This window comes from Pholcus phalangioides, unplaced genomic scaffold (genome assembly GCF_987345545.1).
Source record: "Pholcus phalangioides strain wild (caught in Gottingen) unplaced genomic scaffold, Ppha-v1.0 ptg000039l_1, whole genome shotgun sequence".
Lineage (NCBI taxonomy): Eukaryota > Metazoa > Arthropoda > Arachnida > Araneae > Pholcidae > Pholcus > Pholcus phalangioides.
This window is the reverse complement of record NW_028301625.1, coordinates 7,069,103-7,088,291: the sequence shown is the minus strand read 5'-3', so window position 1 is coordinate 7,088,291 and position 19,189 is coordinate 7,069,103. Positions and strand designations below refer to the sequence as shown.

Sequence of the window (19,189 nt, the reverse complement as noted above, 5' to 3'; positions counted from 1 at the left end):
GAATCGGCAATAAATTGCAGATCCCGGTCTAATTAGCCCTCGTCTGCAGAAAATGACCGTGGTGCGACAAAAATGATCAAATGATGATTAAGTTTATAAATGATTCACACACACACGTATAGTACAGTTCCAATGTGATTTGCATGCTGGCTTATGGCCTGAGAGGATCGAGAGCTCGCTGTTGGGAGAGGGGGGATTTAAAAATAAGATTTTTTTATATAAAAAATAAAAATAAAGACTGAAACACACTACGTTGATGTGACGTGGGACCACGTAGAAATGCGTGCGATATAAATTCCACCTATGAGCCTTCTGTAGGTACGTTCACACTGTGCTGACGTGACGTGGGAATGTGTCGGATTATGAAATTTGAAGTAACACGCCTTATTACGTGTCACAAACAAATCAAACCTTGCAAATTTTGATCAGTCGTGCGATGGCATGTGAAGAACGCCATATTTGTTTTCCTCATTTTTTTTTGCTTTGTTCGTGTTTTGATCAATTTTGTTTTTGTTCGCGTTTTGATTCATTTGGGTTTTTTTTGTGTTTTCATTTATTGTTTTTATTCGCGTTTCGACGATGAAAGAGGAACTAATCGAACACATTCGGTCAAATTCTCTGCTGTATGACCCTACTATCACCGTCTATAGCAGAAAGCCTCCGCGCGAAGCCCATGACATCACTGATGTCGTCCATTTCACCTGTAGTCATTGAATATACTGCAAAAAAAGGTAAAAATTTTGCATACGTCGGACTGCTATATTCAATGGCTACAGATGAAATGGACGACTTCAGTAACGTCAAAGCTTCGGAGCGGAGGCTTTCTGCTATAGAAGGTGTTGGCTCACCAGACACCTGTCGATCTGCATTTATGGGTATCAGAGACGCCCCTGAGGGTGTGGGACAGGTGCGGTCGCACCGGGCTCTGCGTTTTGGGGACCCCGCATTTACAGTACCAATAATTTCTTTCTTAAATTCTGGAAATCTGCATTTTCATTTAGAAAGAAATAGTTCTGAATTTCTACCATATCTGGAATTTTTTTTTTTAATAATTTCTGAATTTTCACCACATCTGGAATTGTTTTTTTAATAATTTCTGAATTTCCACCATATCTAGAATTGTTTTTTAAATAATTTCTGAATTTACACCACATCTAGAATATTTTTTTAAATAATTTCTGAATTTTCATCAACTCGGAATTCTGAATTTTCCATCAATTTCGGAATTCCGTAATTTTTTTTTCATCAATTCTGGAATTTTGAATTTTCATCAGTTCTGGAATTACAGTGAAACCTCGATATAGCGATATTCTGCGGACCTAGGAAAATTATCGCTGTAGAGCGATTATCGTTATATCGAGAGGCAGCAGTTTAACATTCGAGTATAGACATTTCTGAGCAAGACTTGAAAAATATCATTGTAGAGGGATTTGTCGTTGTATTGAGTAACGTTGTGTAGCGAGGTTTCACTATATTTCTATTATTCTATATTTCCACCAATTATGAAAAAAAATTTCTCCTTGCATTTATTTCGAATTTTCATGATTTTCATTTTCTGAATTTCCGATTCCTCTCTCACAGAAGAAAAAAAATTGGGGCTAAGGGGGCCCAGCTATTATTTTTGCGACGGGCCCGCAGGAAAAAACCATTGAACCTGTGAAATGAATATTTATTGCCATAGTTTTCATAATATAATTTATGTTATGAACACGCTCTGTATTCATGACCTTGGTAAATATTAAAAATTCAATATTTATTGTATAAAAAAATCAAATCGGAACAACCAAAATTAAAGGAATGTCCCGTAATATGGGACACAAATGGTCCGTCAAATTGTTTCAGACATTCTGCTCGCTCTTGGGCAGGGTTGGCAGGCTTTTGAAGCAATGACAGTTTTTGACGGTTTAAACACAGTCATGTCAAAAACCTTAAATATTGCTTTTGAATATGAAAATTCCCGTTAAAAATACACATACTGATTGCATGTGATGTTTAAAGTCACTATGTTATACAAAGAAAAAATACTTAATATGATTGTAAAATAATTTTCTTCTCTCTACAGAATTATTTCGGACAATATATGTCTATATTTTTTCATGTAAAATATACAATTTGAATAGAGCATAACATAAACGCTGAAGGAAAAACTATGGAACTATTTTATATTCTTCAATTCAAGATTAGATTCTCAATCTTCAAAAATTTCTCCAATTGCTTGTCATTCAAGTATTACGTCAACATCGGGGGAGGGGGTTTCGGATTTGCTGACTTTTGATAACAAGGGGGGGGGGGGTTGAAGGTTGCTTGCGTCATCAACCACCCCTTTTTGAAGATATGAAATATTCTAATTTGCTGACGAAATTTTGCTGACGGGGGGGGGGGGGCTCTGTGTTTTACTGACTTTTGCTGACAAGGGTGGGAGGGGGTCAAAAATGGTTGAAAATCTGCTTACATAATACTTGAATGGCTCCTTATATATGTGTATTGATATAAACCATCTGCTGTACTCTTTTCATAACAGATAGGTGTTTAAAAAGTTCTTTTATGTCAAAAATGTAAAGTTCATTTCTGTTATTATTAAATTATCTAAATATTAGATATATTTAAATCATAACATTTATGTTATGATACATAATATTTATGCATAACATTAGAATGTAGCTAGCGATCAAAATAATAAATTGTAGGACTAAAATTGCTGATTTGAAATGATGCTTAAGAAAAGCTCCTATAACTTATTCCAAGTGAAAAAGTAAGAATGATAACATTGACAATAAGTTTTTGACTGTTTTAATACTGAGTAAGTTCCTGAGGTCAAAAACCTAACCTTTGATTTCCTATCACACATTTTGAATAAACAGCTCTATTTTGCTTAATAAATTGAACACAGGTAATCAATTGTTTATATAAAATGGACCATAAAATTATATTATCTGTTCTAGACTCTGTATGCCAAAATATTTGAAACTGCAAATAATAATTAATATTTTGTTTTAATTATTGTAATAAATTGGTGTTTAAAAATAAAGCGTATCAGACAAAAAAGTAAGTGTTATCATGTTATCAACCTATTCTGATAAGAATATTAGCCAAAAGCATTCATTTAGGTTTTCGACAGTTTAAATGATAAAAACGGCCCAATATGGGATGCATCCACATTCTTCTCGAGTACTTTACTGCAACGATTAATGCACAACCATCACTTCCTCTTCCTCATCAAGATCATTGAAAACACGTCTCACATCCATGGGTGTTGGAAAAAAAAACTATTTTTGAAAAGTCAAAATAGTTATAAGTTCTCAAAACAATAGTACAGTAGTAGATATCACAACCAACACACACAATGACTTCACTTCGACTGATGGCGTAAAGGCTGAAACACACTACACTGACGTGACTTCACGTCATGTCAGAGACGTGGTAAATTCTAATTCGTGGAAATTTCACGTCACAGAATTTCCATGAAATGCTGGTATACATTATGAAAAAAAATCTGTGTGCGGAAGCATTTTTGATCGTGCATGGCTTAGAGAAAATGTTGCACACAACTATGGCTACATTAATGCATTGAAGTTTGTCGTTTTATATCCAATAGGTGAGAAAACGAAATGGTTTAACCATACTGCAAAAAATTATCGAAGCTGATAAAGATTCATAATGGCACATCCACAACACCTTAAATTATTGAAAAGCTGGAGAAATGTGCCATAGGAAAGTGTTTACGATTTGAAACCACTGAGTACATTAAACGTAATACGGACTCGGGGTACTCCGAAATTTCTGTTAATGTAAACATGTAGCTTTCCTTCAGTACTACCGTACATGAAAAATAGATAAGGTAGTCATGCCAAAATACATTTCTATTAAATCCAATGCGGGCTTCGGTACGCTCAAGTTGAAGTTAATAAAAAAAATTGTATTTTCTATCTCAGACATTCCTTCAGATTTCCTGACGGTAGAAAAGAGGAGCGATAAAATCATCACTCTTATGAATCAAATGCGTTAATCACACTCAAGGGACTTTCTTGAACATTTAAAATAAAGTACAATAATTATACAAAGTGAAGTGAAAAGTTTTAACAAGAACACTCATTAAAAAGTAAAAATAAAAGCCATTAACAACACATGCGTCTTATAAACTGGAATAGAAGTTCACAACTCACGTGTCAAATTTTCTGAGTAAAGGGTTTCGAATTCTTTCTCGATCTGGCTGAAAAGTTGATACAGCCTGCATCTGAAACGCAAAGATAAAAGTAGAGTAAGCTGATCCGACATAACACTAGATTGCACAATTACATATTTCATAAATACATAAAAAATAATTTGAAACTCGCGGAGGATGAGCAGCTGGTGATTGATGCATGCTCAGTGTTGCCGCCAAACAGAAAGCGATAAGTTTCTTTTCACTCTGACCGACCGCGAAACTCGCTATGAAGAAGTCACTAGCGGCAAATCGCCGAGTTACACAAGATAAAGAAGGGAAAGGAAAAATTTCTATTACTTAATTTTTAAATGGCCACCTACCTGGACCTCTTCTTTCTACCTAAAATGACCATACGTCCAGCTTTTAGTCCGATCTAGCTACCTTTTGTTTGGAATAGTTTTGATGTAATCATGTAATCATTAACTTTTTTTTGGGATAATTGGCAACGGTTAAAATAATCAACTGCGTTATAACACCTTGGATATAATGTCAATAACCGTCGGTACCGACAGATTCTCGTAGAGAATAATGTTTTTCTTTTTGTTTTTTTTTTCATACCGAGCACAACGCAGGTCTATCGCCATAGGCAATTTACTACCTAGAGAGTTGTGCCGGAATCGTAAGTGTGTGTACCTAACAGTCTGAGTGCGTATCTAGTGTCGTGCATGATTTTTCAGTGCTGCCATCTATATCTCAGAAGTGAAGTGAATGAAGTGTAATGACTGAATATTTGTACTATTTGCAGGCCTGTTGTTCTCTGTGACGAGACTTTTTAACGGGGAGATCAGTTCGCATTTGCGACTCGAAGTTGGGAACCACAGAAAACCAACTTCAGCCGACCGCCACTGTGGCGACGGTGGGTCCCTTACGCTTCCATGGAAGACAGGTTTTACTTTATTTGCCAAAAGAAATCAAGAATGTATTGAACTCAATCCTCGAATTGCATTTGTTCGTAAAAATAAATTTTACCGTTTTTTATGTGAAAAGGAAATTTCACTGTTTAATTCAGGGGTATTCAACCTATCAAAACTAGATAGAAAAACCAGAACTCTCCACGAGGCCCACGGGCGAACAACTCCGGCAATTAACAACGGCCTAATTCGGCGTACAATGGGTCAACGGGAACCCGGTTAATCAGAGGGCCAAAATAATTGAAGACATTTTATTAGTTTGAAATTATTTCTTCAGCCAATTTTAAAATTTTTTCGGTACGTAAATCATCATAAAAATGAATTTTCATCATTTATTAGTAATTCACTAATTTTATAATGTAAAAAAATATACGGAAGGGCCTCATGACAATGAGATCTGGTCAAAATTTTCGGCATTCAGAATGTAAATTGGTTATCGGGTGCTTCTAATCAAGTGGGGCCCAAAAAAGACCTCACAAAACCCCTTTGTCCGAGGCAGGGCCAGAATTAGCAAAGGGGAAGGAGGCAACTGCTCCGGGCGGAAAAATTTAGGGGGCAGCAGTTTTAGATGAGAACAAAGAACACTCTCGCAAATTATCGAATTTCAAAGTTCTGGGGGCATCAAAATCATGTTTACCCCAGGTGGCTAAAATCCTAGTTGTGGCCCTGTCCCGGGGGCACGGTTGTCACGCTGTTGAGACGATTCTGGTCAGGGCTTCTTTCAACAAATGGGCTAGCCAGGGCAATGCGTACGACCTCGAATATTTTGGAGTCAGCATAGCTCCCACAAGGGTACCAGCCCTGGGGCTCGGGACGACTGTGCATAATTTTTGTTCTGCATACTTTATAATGCAATGTGGGGAGGGCAAAGATACCAGCCTAACTGGCAGGGGTGGGGCATGGTTGCGCTACAGCTTTTGATTGTAATTCTGCAATCCACACACACAAATTGTCCCAATTTTAAGTCGAAGAAATACAGTTATATAAAACATATTACAGCATCTCCATTTATTTCATGAGTGTGTGTATGAAACAATTCTCAAAATCATATTTAGAACAACAAATACTAAGAAATGTCTTTCATTTTGGAAATTTACAGCTGCGGGGGGGGGGGGGGGTGGCATGATTTCTGGGGAAAAAATTAAGGAAACTAAACATAAGAGCATTTCATAGGGGCAGCCAAATCAGAAGTGACTAGAACGGCGAGAGCCTGAGGTCCGGCTCTGCTGAGAGAGGCTCGGGGAAACCGCCTCCTTATAAATACGTAGATGAATGAAACGTCATCTGAAAAAATGCCCAAGTTCTGCTCGATTCTCATGTAGGCTCATAAGCGCCGGAATCTAGAGGCGGAGGACATTTGAGCCTCCCCCTCCCCCAATAAATTTGATTTATTTATTAACGTGTGATCTGATGAAAACGACAGCATAAAAAAACGGACGCACAATATAAACACTATGTCTTGTATGCCCCTTACCTCAAAAATTTGATTTTGGGAAAACAATTTTTCAAAAAAAAAAAAAAAAATCATTTGGCAAGCACTTTACAAATCTGGTGATCAATTTGTCTATATCTTGATCGAATTTATTACGTAATAAACAGGTTATAACATTAATCCTCAAGAAGAAAAAGTGTCAATCGTGAAAGACAATCGAACTTGGCTTCTAACGTGATTGAATATTTCAATTCATTTTTTCAAAAAGACTGCCACCCTCCGCTGGGGAAGAATTTAACTTTCATTGATTGTATGGTGCATAACTGGCCGTTACAAAAATGACACGTCACAAAAGTTCAAAATATTATAATACATTTAATATTTCGACGATCCTAGACAGTTTTTCACAAGGAATCACGTGTGTAATTATCGGGCAGTCGATAGTTATATACATATATACCCGTATATATACATATATATAAACTGAAGAGCCAAAAAAACTGGTACAGGCATGCGTATGCAAATAAAGAGATATGGAACCAATCAGAGTACGGCGCTGCGGTCAGCAACGCCTACATAACACAACAAGTGTCTGGCATAGTTGTTAGATCAGTTACTGCTGCTACAATGGCAGGTTATCGAGATTTAAGTGAGTTTGAACGTGGTGTTATAGTCGGCGCACGAGAGATGGGACATAGCATTTCCGAGGTAGCGATGAAATTTGGATTTTCACGTACGACCATTTCACGAGTGTACCGTGAATATCGGGAATCCGGTAAAAAAATAAATCTACGACATCGCTGCGGCCGGAAAAAGATCATGCAAGAACGGGACTAACGAGAATCATTAAACGTCACAGACGTGCAACCTTTCCGCAAATTTCAATGCTGGGCCATCAACAAGTGTCAGCGTGCGAACCATTCAACGAAACATCATCGATATGGGCTTTCGGAGCCGAAGGCCCACTCGTGTACCCTTGATGACTGCACGACACAAAGCTTTACGCCTCGCCTGGGTCCGACAACACCGACATTGGACTGTTGAGGACTGGAAACACGTTGCCTGGTCTGATGAGTCTCGGTTCCAATTGCTTCGAGCTGATGGACGTGTACGGGTATGGAGACAGCCTCATGAATCCATAGACCCTACATGTCAACAGGAGACTGTTCAAGCTGGTGGAGGCTCTGTGATGGTATGGGGCGTGTGCAGTTGGCGTGATATGGGACCCCTGATACGTCTAGATACGACTCTGACAGGTGACAGGTACGTAAGCATCCTGTCTGATCACCTGCACCCATTCATGTCCGTTGTGCATTCCGACGAACTTGGATAATATCAGCAGGACAATGCAACACCCCACACGTCCAGAATTGCTACAAAGTGGCTCCAGGAACACTCTTCTGACTTTAGACACTTCCGCTGGCCACCTAAATCCCCAGATATGAACATATCTGGGATGCCTTGCAACGTGCTGTTCAGAAGAGATCTCCACTCCCTCTTACTCCTACGGATTTATGGACAGCCCTGCAGGATTCATGGCGTCAATTACCTCCAGCACTACTTCAGACATTAGTCGAGTCCATGTCACGTCGTGTTGCGGCACTTCTGCGGGCACGCGGGGGGCCCTACCCGATATTAGGCAGGTTTACCAGTTTTTTTGGCTCTTCAGTGTATATAAACAGTCGACACTCATTATAACTACCTCATGTTATAGCGATCATTCCATTACAACGACCAGTGGGATAAGGCCCAAATGTTTTCATAGAACGACCATCATATATATTTTACTTTCGATACAATGACCCTCCCACTATAACGTCCATTTTGAAGGGACGAGGGGGTCGTTATATCGAGCGATGACCGCATATACAAGGGCGTAGCGGGGAGGGGGACTTGGGGGTCTGGTCCCCCCCCAAAATATGAGAAAATGACCGAAAAAAGGGAAAAAGATGGCCAAATCCATTGTTCTGTCACTTTGGTCCCCCCCCCCGAACGAAATTTCTGGCTACGCCCCTGTAACATATATATATGTTACTGTCAAAGCCCGAAGTTGGTCACTTCGCGAACTGGCCAGCCCAGTTTATCCGGTCAATGTCCAATTACGGGCTTTCGCCGGGCCCTACATGTCGATCCCTATATATGGATCACTAAGATATCGATATTCAGATTCCTTTGACTGTTAGAGTTGCCATAGCTAACCATAATAATTACGATTAGCTATGGCTAATTATAAATGGCGATAATTGTAACAAAAAAATACTCCAATGCGGCGATAACCTCGAATCATAGGCATCGATATACAAAGGCTGGCCAAAGCCCATATTTTGGACATTGGAAGGGTCAACTGGGCTAGTCAGTTCGCGAAGTAGCCAATTTCGGGCTTTGACAGTGACATATAAACCATTATTCTCCTCTGAGCTAAATCTCCCCCAGCCCACACTGTGGGGCTATGGGAGCTAGATTCCCCCCCCCCCAGCCCCAGAACAACACTTTGTCGTGTACCCGGGTTGAAAGGGTTCTGTCCATAGTGAAGAAAAAATGATTCAGAAGTGTGGAATATCCATGAATAAGAAACTTGATAAATAAACCGTTAATAAGAACACGCGTCTTCACTAGCGTGGATTTGGTAATCTGCAAATTCTTCCTTAAGACCAACTTATAGGTTTTTTTGAGATTTTTTTTTTGGGAATCTCAACATATAAAATAAAACTACTGACAGAATTTTATGTTTATAGCTGCAGCAAGGCAGTTGCCAGAGAGGGGCTTGGAGATCCGGTCTCTTCGAAATGTGAGAAAATGACTGAAATAAGGGAAAAGATAGCCAAATATATTGTTTGACCACTTTTTCCCCTCTCCGAACGAAATTTCTGGCTACGGATCTAAGCGCTTCAGTGGTTGCGGCTCGGCGATGAATCAGTGAATCAGGCTGTCAAGACATGTAATTTTATACATATGAATTAAAAGATTTCTCTACCATTACATTGCTTTCGAAAAAATCTTGTGAAAATTTTAAATTAAGATTTTCATGATACGGTCTAACTTTGTGCAATATTATTTGGCATTTAAGGTCTATTTGCAATTTGAGAGAGAGAATTTCAAAAAATTCTCAAAGAAAATTATGAGGAACCGCATTGTTTGTGACGGATAGAAAAAGCGATAAATGGCAGAAAAAGGCAACCCTGAATCCTTTGCTTTTCGCCAAGTTGGAAAATAGAATGAATTTCCAAATTATTGATCGCCATTGATCTTCGTATGCGCCACAAACCACTTGCGGCGACAAACGGAAATCCCGACAGAAAGCGCGAAGAACGGCTTACACGGCGAAATTGAAATTTGAAAATTTATTTTATTATTCTTATCGGCTCCTCAAAGCCCCGAGGAATACAAATCCTGACAGAAAGCGCGAAGTGCGGCTTCATAGGCTTACGCAGAATTTTCTCGAGGGGGTATCAGATTTTTTTTCCTTCTAAGGGCGTTTACGTTTTTTCCTGCAAAATAACACAATAATCTTGGCTCAAGGGGGAAAAAAACCAACCAATGAATAATATCGATAAATATCGTTTTAGAGTTTCAAACTAGCTTGATGGCTTTATGGCCAAACTTGTACGTCTCTCTTTAGGCCAATTGAAACTTCGGAGTGCATTAGCAATGCATTGGAAGGCTTCAGACGCTGTAAGTAGCAAAACATACTCTGGGGCAGCGGTTCTCAACCTTTTTTAACTTGCGGAGCTCTTTCTGGTACATAATTTAATCATATCAACTGAATTTGCTTCCCCGCAAATCTGTTTTGTTACCACACTATACCATTCTTTGAAACGATTCAATCAGCCAACACTTGCTTGAAAGTTTTCGCATCCAACAGCACGTGTGAATTCCAAAACCTTTTCTCCTATGAGTGGACCGATAACTGGCGCATGTCGGGAACGAAATGTTCTGAAACCAGGTAAAGACCGCTGCATCCACATCTTGTAAATTAGAAAGTTAGATCTTTCTCCTAGGAGATCCAATATCTCTGTTTGAATTTGCAATTTCGATTCTGTCCGATTTTTTCAAAAACGTTGAAAGAGTACATGGAGATAGACTGTTGTTTTTCGGACACTTGTTTTCGAGTTCGTTATAACGGATTTTTCATTTCGTTATACAGGAATTGCACAATACATTGTTGCTATGCAAATTGATTTGAAGGATGGGAAAAGATTTCGTTACAACGAGATTTCCGCTATAACGTTATTCGTTATAACGGGATCCAACTGTAGCTTTTCTTGTTATAGTCAGTAACTCCCCCCCCCCCCTTTTACGAAAAAAATGGGTTTTTTTTACCGAATAAATTTATTTCTTTGAAAAGTTGCGAAAGCCAGGGCTACACATTCTCTCTTCTGGAAAAACGGCCCAGAGATGGCCTGGAGTCGAGGCCGTCTCAAAAGCATAATGGGCCCCCGGGCAAATTGATTTTGTTCAGCCCTCTATCCAGACTGCAAATGCCTACTTACCAATTCACATGCTTAATCTCGCAAATCTTAACCATATCTCATTATCCCCCCACCCCGCTCTTCATTCAAGGCCTCCGTGACGTGCCCGGTTCGACCCATGCGTCAAGACGGCACTGCCTCAAGTGCATAGGTACCTTGAAATTGTGCATAGGTGCCAACGAAATTTGGTACAATGATTTTAAAAATCAGTCCCAGACCAGATTTTCCACGGTCTAGTAAACAAAAAATTTAACAACTCTTCTGGGTTCTTGGCAGGGCCGTTTTAAGAGCATCGTGCGCCCCGAGCCAAGTGATTTTTCTGATTCCCTTCATGGAAAATCCCCGAAAAATACAACTACCTCTCGTTTTTCTGAGGCCCTCTTCTCTTGAGGTGCCCGGGGTCATGTCAACTGGTTTTGTTTTATCGCCCCTTCAACTATAGGGTGGCAAAGGCATTGTGGTTGAAAGTTCTGGCTTTCCATAGTTGGGTGAGATGGCCCCCCCCCCCACTTCTGCCAGAAAACACAACAGAGGTGGGGACTGAAGTCAGTGATGGTAAGCTCGTCAAGTGAAATTTCCCTCGAAAATTTCCCTTTTGACTAAATTTTTCCCACACATTCCGAAATTTGTGCTGCCATCTATCGGTGGAAATATTTTGTCACTAGAAAAGCATTGTTTTGATTTATATTTTTTTTTCAACAAAAATTCTTTTGTTTTATGACCTCTCAAAATTTCCCACAAACGCCAAGAAATTTCCCATGGGGACCAATTTTGGCCAATTTTTCCCACGAATATGGGAAATTTCCCACGAGTTACCATCACTGACTGAAGTGAAAAAGAAAAACTTCTTTGCTCGCAAACAAATAAAAGTAAAGAAAAATTGGGAGAAAAATTCGCCATGAGCAACAATTTTGGAAAAACCACCCAAAAAACCGCCAAAGCCAAAAATTTCCCGCCGAATCGTTTTCAAACCAGCCCAATTTGGCGGAAAAACCGCCAATCTGGCAACTCTGAAAAAAATAGACAGAAAAACCTCCCCCAACTCTTTTTTTCCTTTCTTTTTTCTTCTTTTTACCACGTATCATGATCGCGCGACCTTGAAAAAGTGGTTTTATTACTTTGTACACTGTACTGTATTGATATATACGCGGGTTGTTGAAGAATAAGATGAGGGATTTCTAATTGTGTTTCCCTGAATGAGGGGCCGTGTAAAATTGTCAAATTTTGGAGTTTTTATTACACTGCGGATTTTCTCCCTTCCGGTCACATACCGGAAATTACGATACTTTCGCGGCTATCTGCCGGCATTCAAAGATAGCGTCTATACAGCGTAAATTCGCCTTGTTCCTACAATATTAGGAATGCGCATTTTTTTTAAAATCGTAAAGGATTGGAACGCCCGTTCAAATTTTAAAACTTTCCCGAGATCGTGGAAAAAAAACCGAATCTGTAAAAACTTAACCTTGAATATCCACTGTTTTGTCATCTAGCTGCTATGTGGTAGTCACCGTTTCGCATCGCGAAAATCACGGGTGTGTACGCAGAATCAGCTTTTGGAGGAGCACAAGTGTCGGGTTCGTTTTCAATGACTGCCACAATCATAAGCACTGCCACTTTTATATATATTTCTTGGTTTAATTATAATTTTCAACAATAAACATTATACTATTACCACGTTCTCCTCGCTTACAGCGAGCCTTTGAAACTACCTCCTGAGTCCACAAGAGCCACACTCTAACTACTGAAAACACACCAAGCTTCTTTCCTCTTCCCGTCGAGGGCCTTTCTCCCCCCCACCCAAGCTTTCTAATCCCATCATGTTCCTTCCCGATACCTTACAACAAGGATCTAATTCTTCACAGAAAGTTTGGGTCACTAACACTGGAAAAGAATTTTAAATTAACAGATAGTATAAAAGCAATTATTTTATTCCAATATTTTAATTCTCTACAAAAATATTTTTAATATTTGATCTTCGGGGGGGGGGGGGAAGGGAAGAGGTTCCTTATAACCCACACCCAAATTTTGCTTTTGGTGAAAATCCGGGTTTGAAACCCGCGATTGCGCAATTGTAATCGGCTAAAAATGTGATTTTCTAAGGTTTTCAAATTTTGAGTTGGCTATTCCTTTGAAAAAAACTTCTGGTAGCCACGGCGATCACACAGGCCTACAACACAAATATGTATACATTAAACTTCAAATGCAAGCATTACCAGTTTGGAGAATAGATGTAGGGCCGCAACTGGGAGGGTGGAGGGACAGGCGGGTCCCGGGCTCTGGATTAGAGGTGGACACCAAATCCACCCTTTATAACTGCTTCTTCTACATTACATAGATGTGCCAAAATGTGTGCTTGCCCCGTTTAAGAAAGTATCTAGTTGCGGCGCTAGATAGATGGCACCACTTACTGAAAACAAAACACGCCAAATGCTGGGCACACACACATAAGCACACTGTTAAGTTTCTCCAACACAAATCTGACATAACTCCCATATTCAGGATTTAAAATATGTGGCAGTTAAATAGCGACAGATCAAAGTGGTGGACCATCAGGAAGGGAAAATATAATCATTTTACCAGGAAAGCCAAAGTATGAATAGGGAATCAGAAGATAAGTGTCTGAGAGAGGAGAGAATCGAATTTGCTTTAAATTTGATCAGAAGATAATGAAAGTGCTAATATTTTTTTACGAAATGTAAAATCAATCAGATGGGAATTTATAGATTGATTTATTAGTAAATATATAAATGTGTCTCTCAAACTGTTAATTAAAGTGGATACTGCTTACAACGTTTTTCAAAAAACCATCATAAAAACATTGTAAATAGGAAAACACTATAAACGGGAAATCTTCATAAGAATTACTTATTGTTAGGACCACGAAAATTTCATTGCTACCTCGGAGATGCTATGTCCCATCTCTCGTGCGCCGACTATAACACCACGTTCAAACTCACTTAAATCTCGATAACCTGCCATTGTAGCAGCAGTAACCGATCTAACAACTATACCAGACACTTGTTGTGTTATATAGGCGTTGCCGACCGCAGTGCCGTACTCTGATTGGTTCCATATCTCTTTATTTGCATACGCATGCCTGTACCAGTTTTTTTGGCTCTTCAGTTTATAATCATCTGTAGGGGCAGATATTGTCAAATTCCGATAACACCTCAGAGGAGTGTATCTCAGCTCAGTAGGAGCATTGTACGAAAGACCGCGCATATCTTACTCTGTGTGCGTACGTGGAATCTTCTAAACCAAAAATTGACTCCTCTGCAGATGGCAAATGAAGATATAATAATTGGAGGGTGTTTAGTCTGTCGCAGCTCGATTCAATGATAAAACCTTGCCAGTATTCGATAATAATAATAAAGCACTTATTGCCAAAGTCCCAGTCGCTGAAACACCTTTGTCGGATATTTAGCACAAGGGTGCTCAACTGTTTTGGAGGTGCGGGCCACTTCATTGTTCTGGAAACATGTCGCGGACTTCTTGAGTTATCCGGAAATGAGCCTCGAGCCTCCAAAATTATCTAAAAAAATATCACGGGCTGCTGAAGTGATCTGTGAGAGAGTGCCGCGGGGCCACTCGAGGGATCTGGAAATGTGCTGCCAACCCCTTAATAGGCTAATCTGCAAATGTACCATGATCCACTTAAGTGAACTGGAGCAATAAATTCTCTGGGTGGGCGTATAAAGCATTCCTTTGAATAACTGGGTCAATGATGCATAATATTTTGTTAGGTAAAAACCTGGATAACTCCACTAAATTGAACAACTATCTTGCTCCATTAGCACACGATAACTTTATTTTAATGTTGCACCACATTGGTGCATAAACTTTCGTTATGTATTCAGTGAAAATGGTGAGATTTTCAATGGGCTTTTCTGTTGCAGAGTATAACCTTAAAATAGCGTTAGCCACCTAGAATGCGAAAGTTTACTTGGATCACGGTGTGATAACGAAGCAGGTAAATCACCCATTTCTATTGCCCGTACTATTTCCACAAGATATCTCTGATCTGCACTTAAATCATTGTTGTCACTGTCCATTATCGGAAGATTATTAGAGATTGGTTTAAATTTTACAACACATAGGTAATCTTTCGCACTTTTCCAAACTTTTTCCGATATCACCTTGAAGCCTGTGTGGACTGATGGAACATCCATCTAGAGATGCTTCACAAGATGCCTTAGAGGTACCTCATTGAAGTGAAAAAGACAAATAAGCCATTGGAAGGGATGGCCTATTTCTTTCTCTATTAATCTGATAACACCATTTTTATAATCAGTATTGGTAACAGTCCTGTCGCATCTGATCGCTATCAATTCTTTTGTATCAAAATCTTGCTTCAAAAAGTCTAGGATTGATGAAATTATATCCCTTGCTCTACTACTTCTTGAAGTTGTGTGACCGAGATAAATTGACCCGGGTTCCTGCAATATAGTTATGTGTTCTTCAGATATGGTTCTTCTATAGCAGTGATTCCCAACCTGTGTGCCACGACACCCTAGGGTGCCACGATATCTGCTAAGGGGTGCAGCGAGGTATTATGGAGATAAATCAAAAATTATTACGGTCCACTTAAGGTCTTAAAATAAATTAAGTCGAATTAATTACTTTCATGCATGCTGTCTATGTATTTTCCCATTCAGCGCACATGAGCTCTAAGGAAAGAGGATTCGTTGACTTTGTAGTTTAGTGGTCTAGGACACTCACCCAGCAAATAAGAGGACGTAGGTTCGATTTCCCGTAAGGCCAGTTAAGTTTTCTTTCCTAGATTTATCTTTGCATCAGCCAGTTGCTGAAACGTCCGTAGCAATAACTGAGAGTGACATCACGTTCGGATAAGCTGAACGACCTCATTTGTCAACACTGCAAAAAATGCAAAATGTAATAGATATGCACTTTCCATCTTTTTCTACCTAGAATCTCGACTACTAAACCTCATCTATATTCCTCCGCGGAGAACTTCTAACGATCGTTACCAATTCAAATTGGTACATGTTGGAATGTGTGTGCATGTATAGTGAACCTACTTTAGCTTGGACTGAGAGAGAAGTTTTATATTAATGATTAATCAAACAAAACTCTATTGCTGTGTATTTTGATTGTGATTTTTGTTGCAATAAACTGTATTCTTTATTCAAGGAAGGGTGCCCCAAGTTTTTAATATTATTATTCCCAAGGGTGCCACGAACTTCAAAAGGTTGAGAAATGCTGTTCTATAGAAAGAATCACCTTCTTTGACATTAGCTAAAGTTTTGTCTTTTTGACCATCAAAATATATTCCTTGCACATTTTGTTCTAGGAATTTTATCTTGCAAAAGAACTCTCTGTGATGCTCTTTCACGCCTTATTTTCATCCGGTCTATTGTCATATTTGGCTTCTCTTTTGTCAATAACCCAACATCTTCCAGCACAGCATTCTCAATAATTGCAGCTGATCGATCAGACACAATAGTTCTATCACAAGCAAGAGCAACATTCGGTAATTTAGTTCTCATCTGAGAGGATGATGGTAGAATTTCAAAAGCAAATGAAGTACTTGCTTCGGCACTGATTGATGAACCAGCTTTGGGTACTGGTAGATGAAAATGCTAACTTCAACGGTAAACTGTGTTTCGGCTCATATAGATCACTTTTCTCAGAATCATTGGATATAGATGAATTTTCAGTGCTTGATACACTGGTTTCCCCTGTTTCTTCTTGAGATGACTTCACACGGGATACCATTTTCATTTTTCTTTGTTCATTGTTTTTCAATTTCTTCGTTGTTAGGACATCTACTCGACCAATGGCCATCTTGCGTGTACTTCTTTGATCTTGCAAGAAATCTCCCTCTAAATTTGGGACCTTTCTCAACTTGTCACCCTTAGTCTTCAAAATCACATTAGCATGCTGCAATGTCGAACAACTTCCGTGCTTTGCACTGAAAAGATTTCAAGCTCAACTTGAAAGTTTGAGAACCTTTCCTTGCTTTCATATTTTTCTGAAAATTCTTGTATTTACAGTAAAATCTGAAAATTTTGCATATCCCATTGGTGAGAAACCGTACCAATTGAAGCAGTTTTCCAAATATTTCCTATCTTTGGCATGATAATTTCAAGAATGTCTGCAATAGCTGGATCTTTTTTTGATTGTTGTGCCTTCATACTGCGTTGAGTCAGCAAATAACAAAGCATAGCATCGCCATAGGTGGGCAAGACCCAAGAATCCAACTCTTTAGGATTTCCTAAAATGTCAAAACGATAAAAGCTTCTGGTAGTCATTTTGACTGCTATACACCCTCTCAGTTAAGGGGTAAGATCGCAAATGAATACTCAAAACAAGGGAAAAACATCGAGGTCTTGGACAGACAACCTAACCGCCGCAGACACAGTCTTCAATTGAAAATTCCAGTGGCCAGAGGCGACTACTATTTTTATGGCTTTAGATGCCGTTCAGCTAGACTGTGGAACAGCCTCCCACATGACCTTGTTTCTACCCCTTATGCTGGATTCGTTTCTTCCTTGGACGATTTTAACTTTACACCTTATATGAAGTTTTTCTATTTGATTTATGTTTTCATATGTTTTTAGTTTGGAATCTTGCCAGTGTAAGTGCATCTTGCCAGCTGGGTTGTGTGATAAATAAAAATAAGCAATTAAAAAATTAGAGAACGTGCACTGAAATTTCACAAGAAACCGAGCCCCAGACAACTAATGAAATGCAGCCAATTTTAAAATTAGGAAGCCAAGCCCCAATATATAAAACATTTTTCTTTTGCAACTTTCATTCTACTCTGCACAGTCATGCTTTCTCAGGCCTCGATTCTCATTTGCATATATGGATGGCCAATTTCGTTCTTGGCCCTTCATTACCATTTGCGGGCATAGACAACCACTTTTGTGGGCCTGTGACAAAAATCAGCATTCGTTCCAATTCTTAGAAGTAATGGGCTCGCTTTTCAACTTCAGTATGCACTTTGTTAGCGCGTGTCTAACAATAGTTACTGGCTTACTGATACAACACAGATAATTTCAAATCTCTTGCACTCCTTTTAAAACGCATTTTAACCCATTATTAGTTTAAAAGTTTGTATCATCATCCATTCCTATTCTCTGTCTCTCCTCTACCATTTCCCCCTTCTTAGTAGCCAAGAAACCAACTTCAGATTGATCTTGACATGGATTTCGAACCTTCACTCATGGGAAATTTTGTTCCCATGATCCCAATCACAATTATACAAGATTGATGTTTTCATGAAAATAACCGCAGCAGTGTGTCCAACACAGCCTATTCTTTTTTTAACCACTTTACAATCAAGGACGTAATATTGCATCCAAATGCCAGTGGAATAAATTCAAAAAGTTCTGTGTGTGTGTGTTTTCTTTCCTCTCTCGTCATCAATGTGAAGCTTTGTTGCAACCCTAGGAAAAAAAATAGTTATTTCACCTCCGTGATGTATCCTTCTACTATATACATCTAAGAGCTAAAGAAAAAAGGTAGGTGTGGGTGAAAAGAGAGAAATATACTTTGTACCTATTCCATTAGCTGCAAGTATTACAGATAAGAGAGGGGGAATAAGAGTATATATAATAGATAAGTATATATCTCTCTTATACTTATGTATTATACTGTTATCCTTTCATTATTTTTCTTACTTTTCTTTTTCTTTCCTTCCTTTTTCTCACATGCGGTTAGGTTAGGACAAGGTTATTATATTTATCAGATTCGCCAAACAGAAATTATCTGAATTTCTTGCCAATCGCTTGTAAGGGAAGCAGTGTTAAACCATTGCACAAGTTCATTCTTAAATGCGGACATAACCAAGTTTAGGTCCACTTGTTCTCAAAGCTAATATTAAACATCCCGATATCCCCGGAGAGGTGCAGGGTAATAATATATGTATGACATGAATGTCGCTCTCCACTTGCGAAGGAAAATCTCTATCTCCTCTGTAGCTTAGTGGTCAGAGCACTCGTCCGGCAATCGAGGGACCCGGGTTCGACTCCCGGTAGAGGCAGAGATGAGTTTTTTCCTTCCTTAAGAAATTAACATCTCAAATAATAAATATCTTTACAACATCCAGTCTTCTGTATATCTTGTAATAATAATATAAGTGCTGCGTAGGGTGGCGGATTAGCAAGAAAAGTGAGCCAGGTGCCCCCCCCCCCCTCCCAGGACAGAG

General features: G+C 39.1%; 1 protein-coding gene across 3 annotated transcripts in view; it reads right to left on the bottom strand.

Moving 5' to 3' along the window:
- Positions 1-19,189, bottom strand: part of Wdr37 (WD repeat domain 37) — a 171,004-nt gene that overhangs the window by 91,407 nt on the left and 60,408 nt on the right. For all 3 annotated transcript variants that reach the window (XM_089253993.1, XM_089253995.1, XM_089253994.1), the window contains exon 4: positions 4,164-4,234. In XM_089253993.1, coding sequence (XP_089110119.1) covers positions 4,164-4,234 — 71 coding nt within the window. The remainder of the gene's footprint in view (positions 1-4,163; positions 4,235-19,189) is intronic.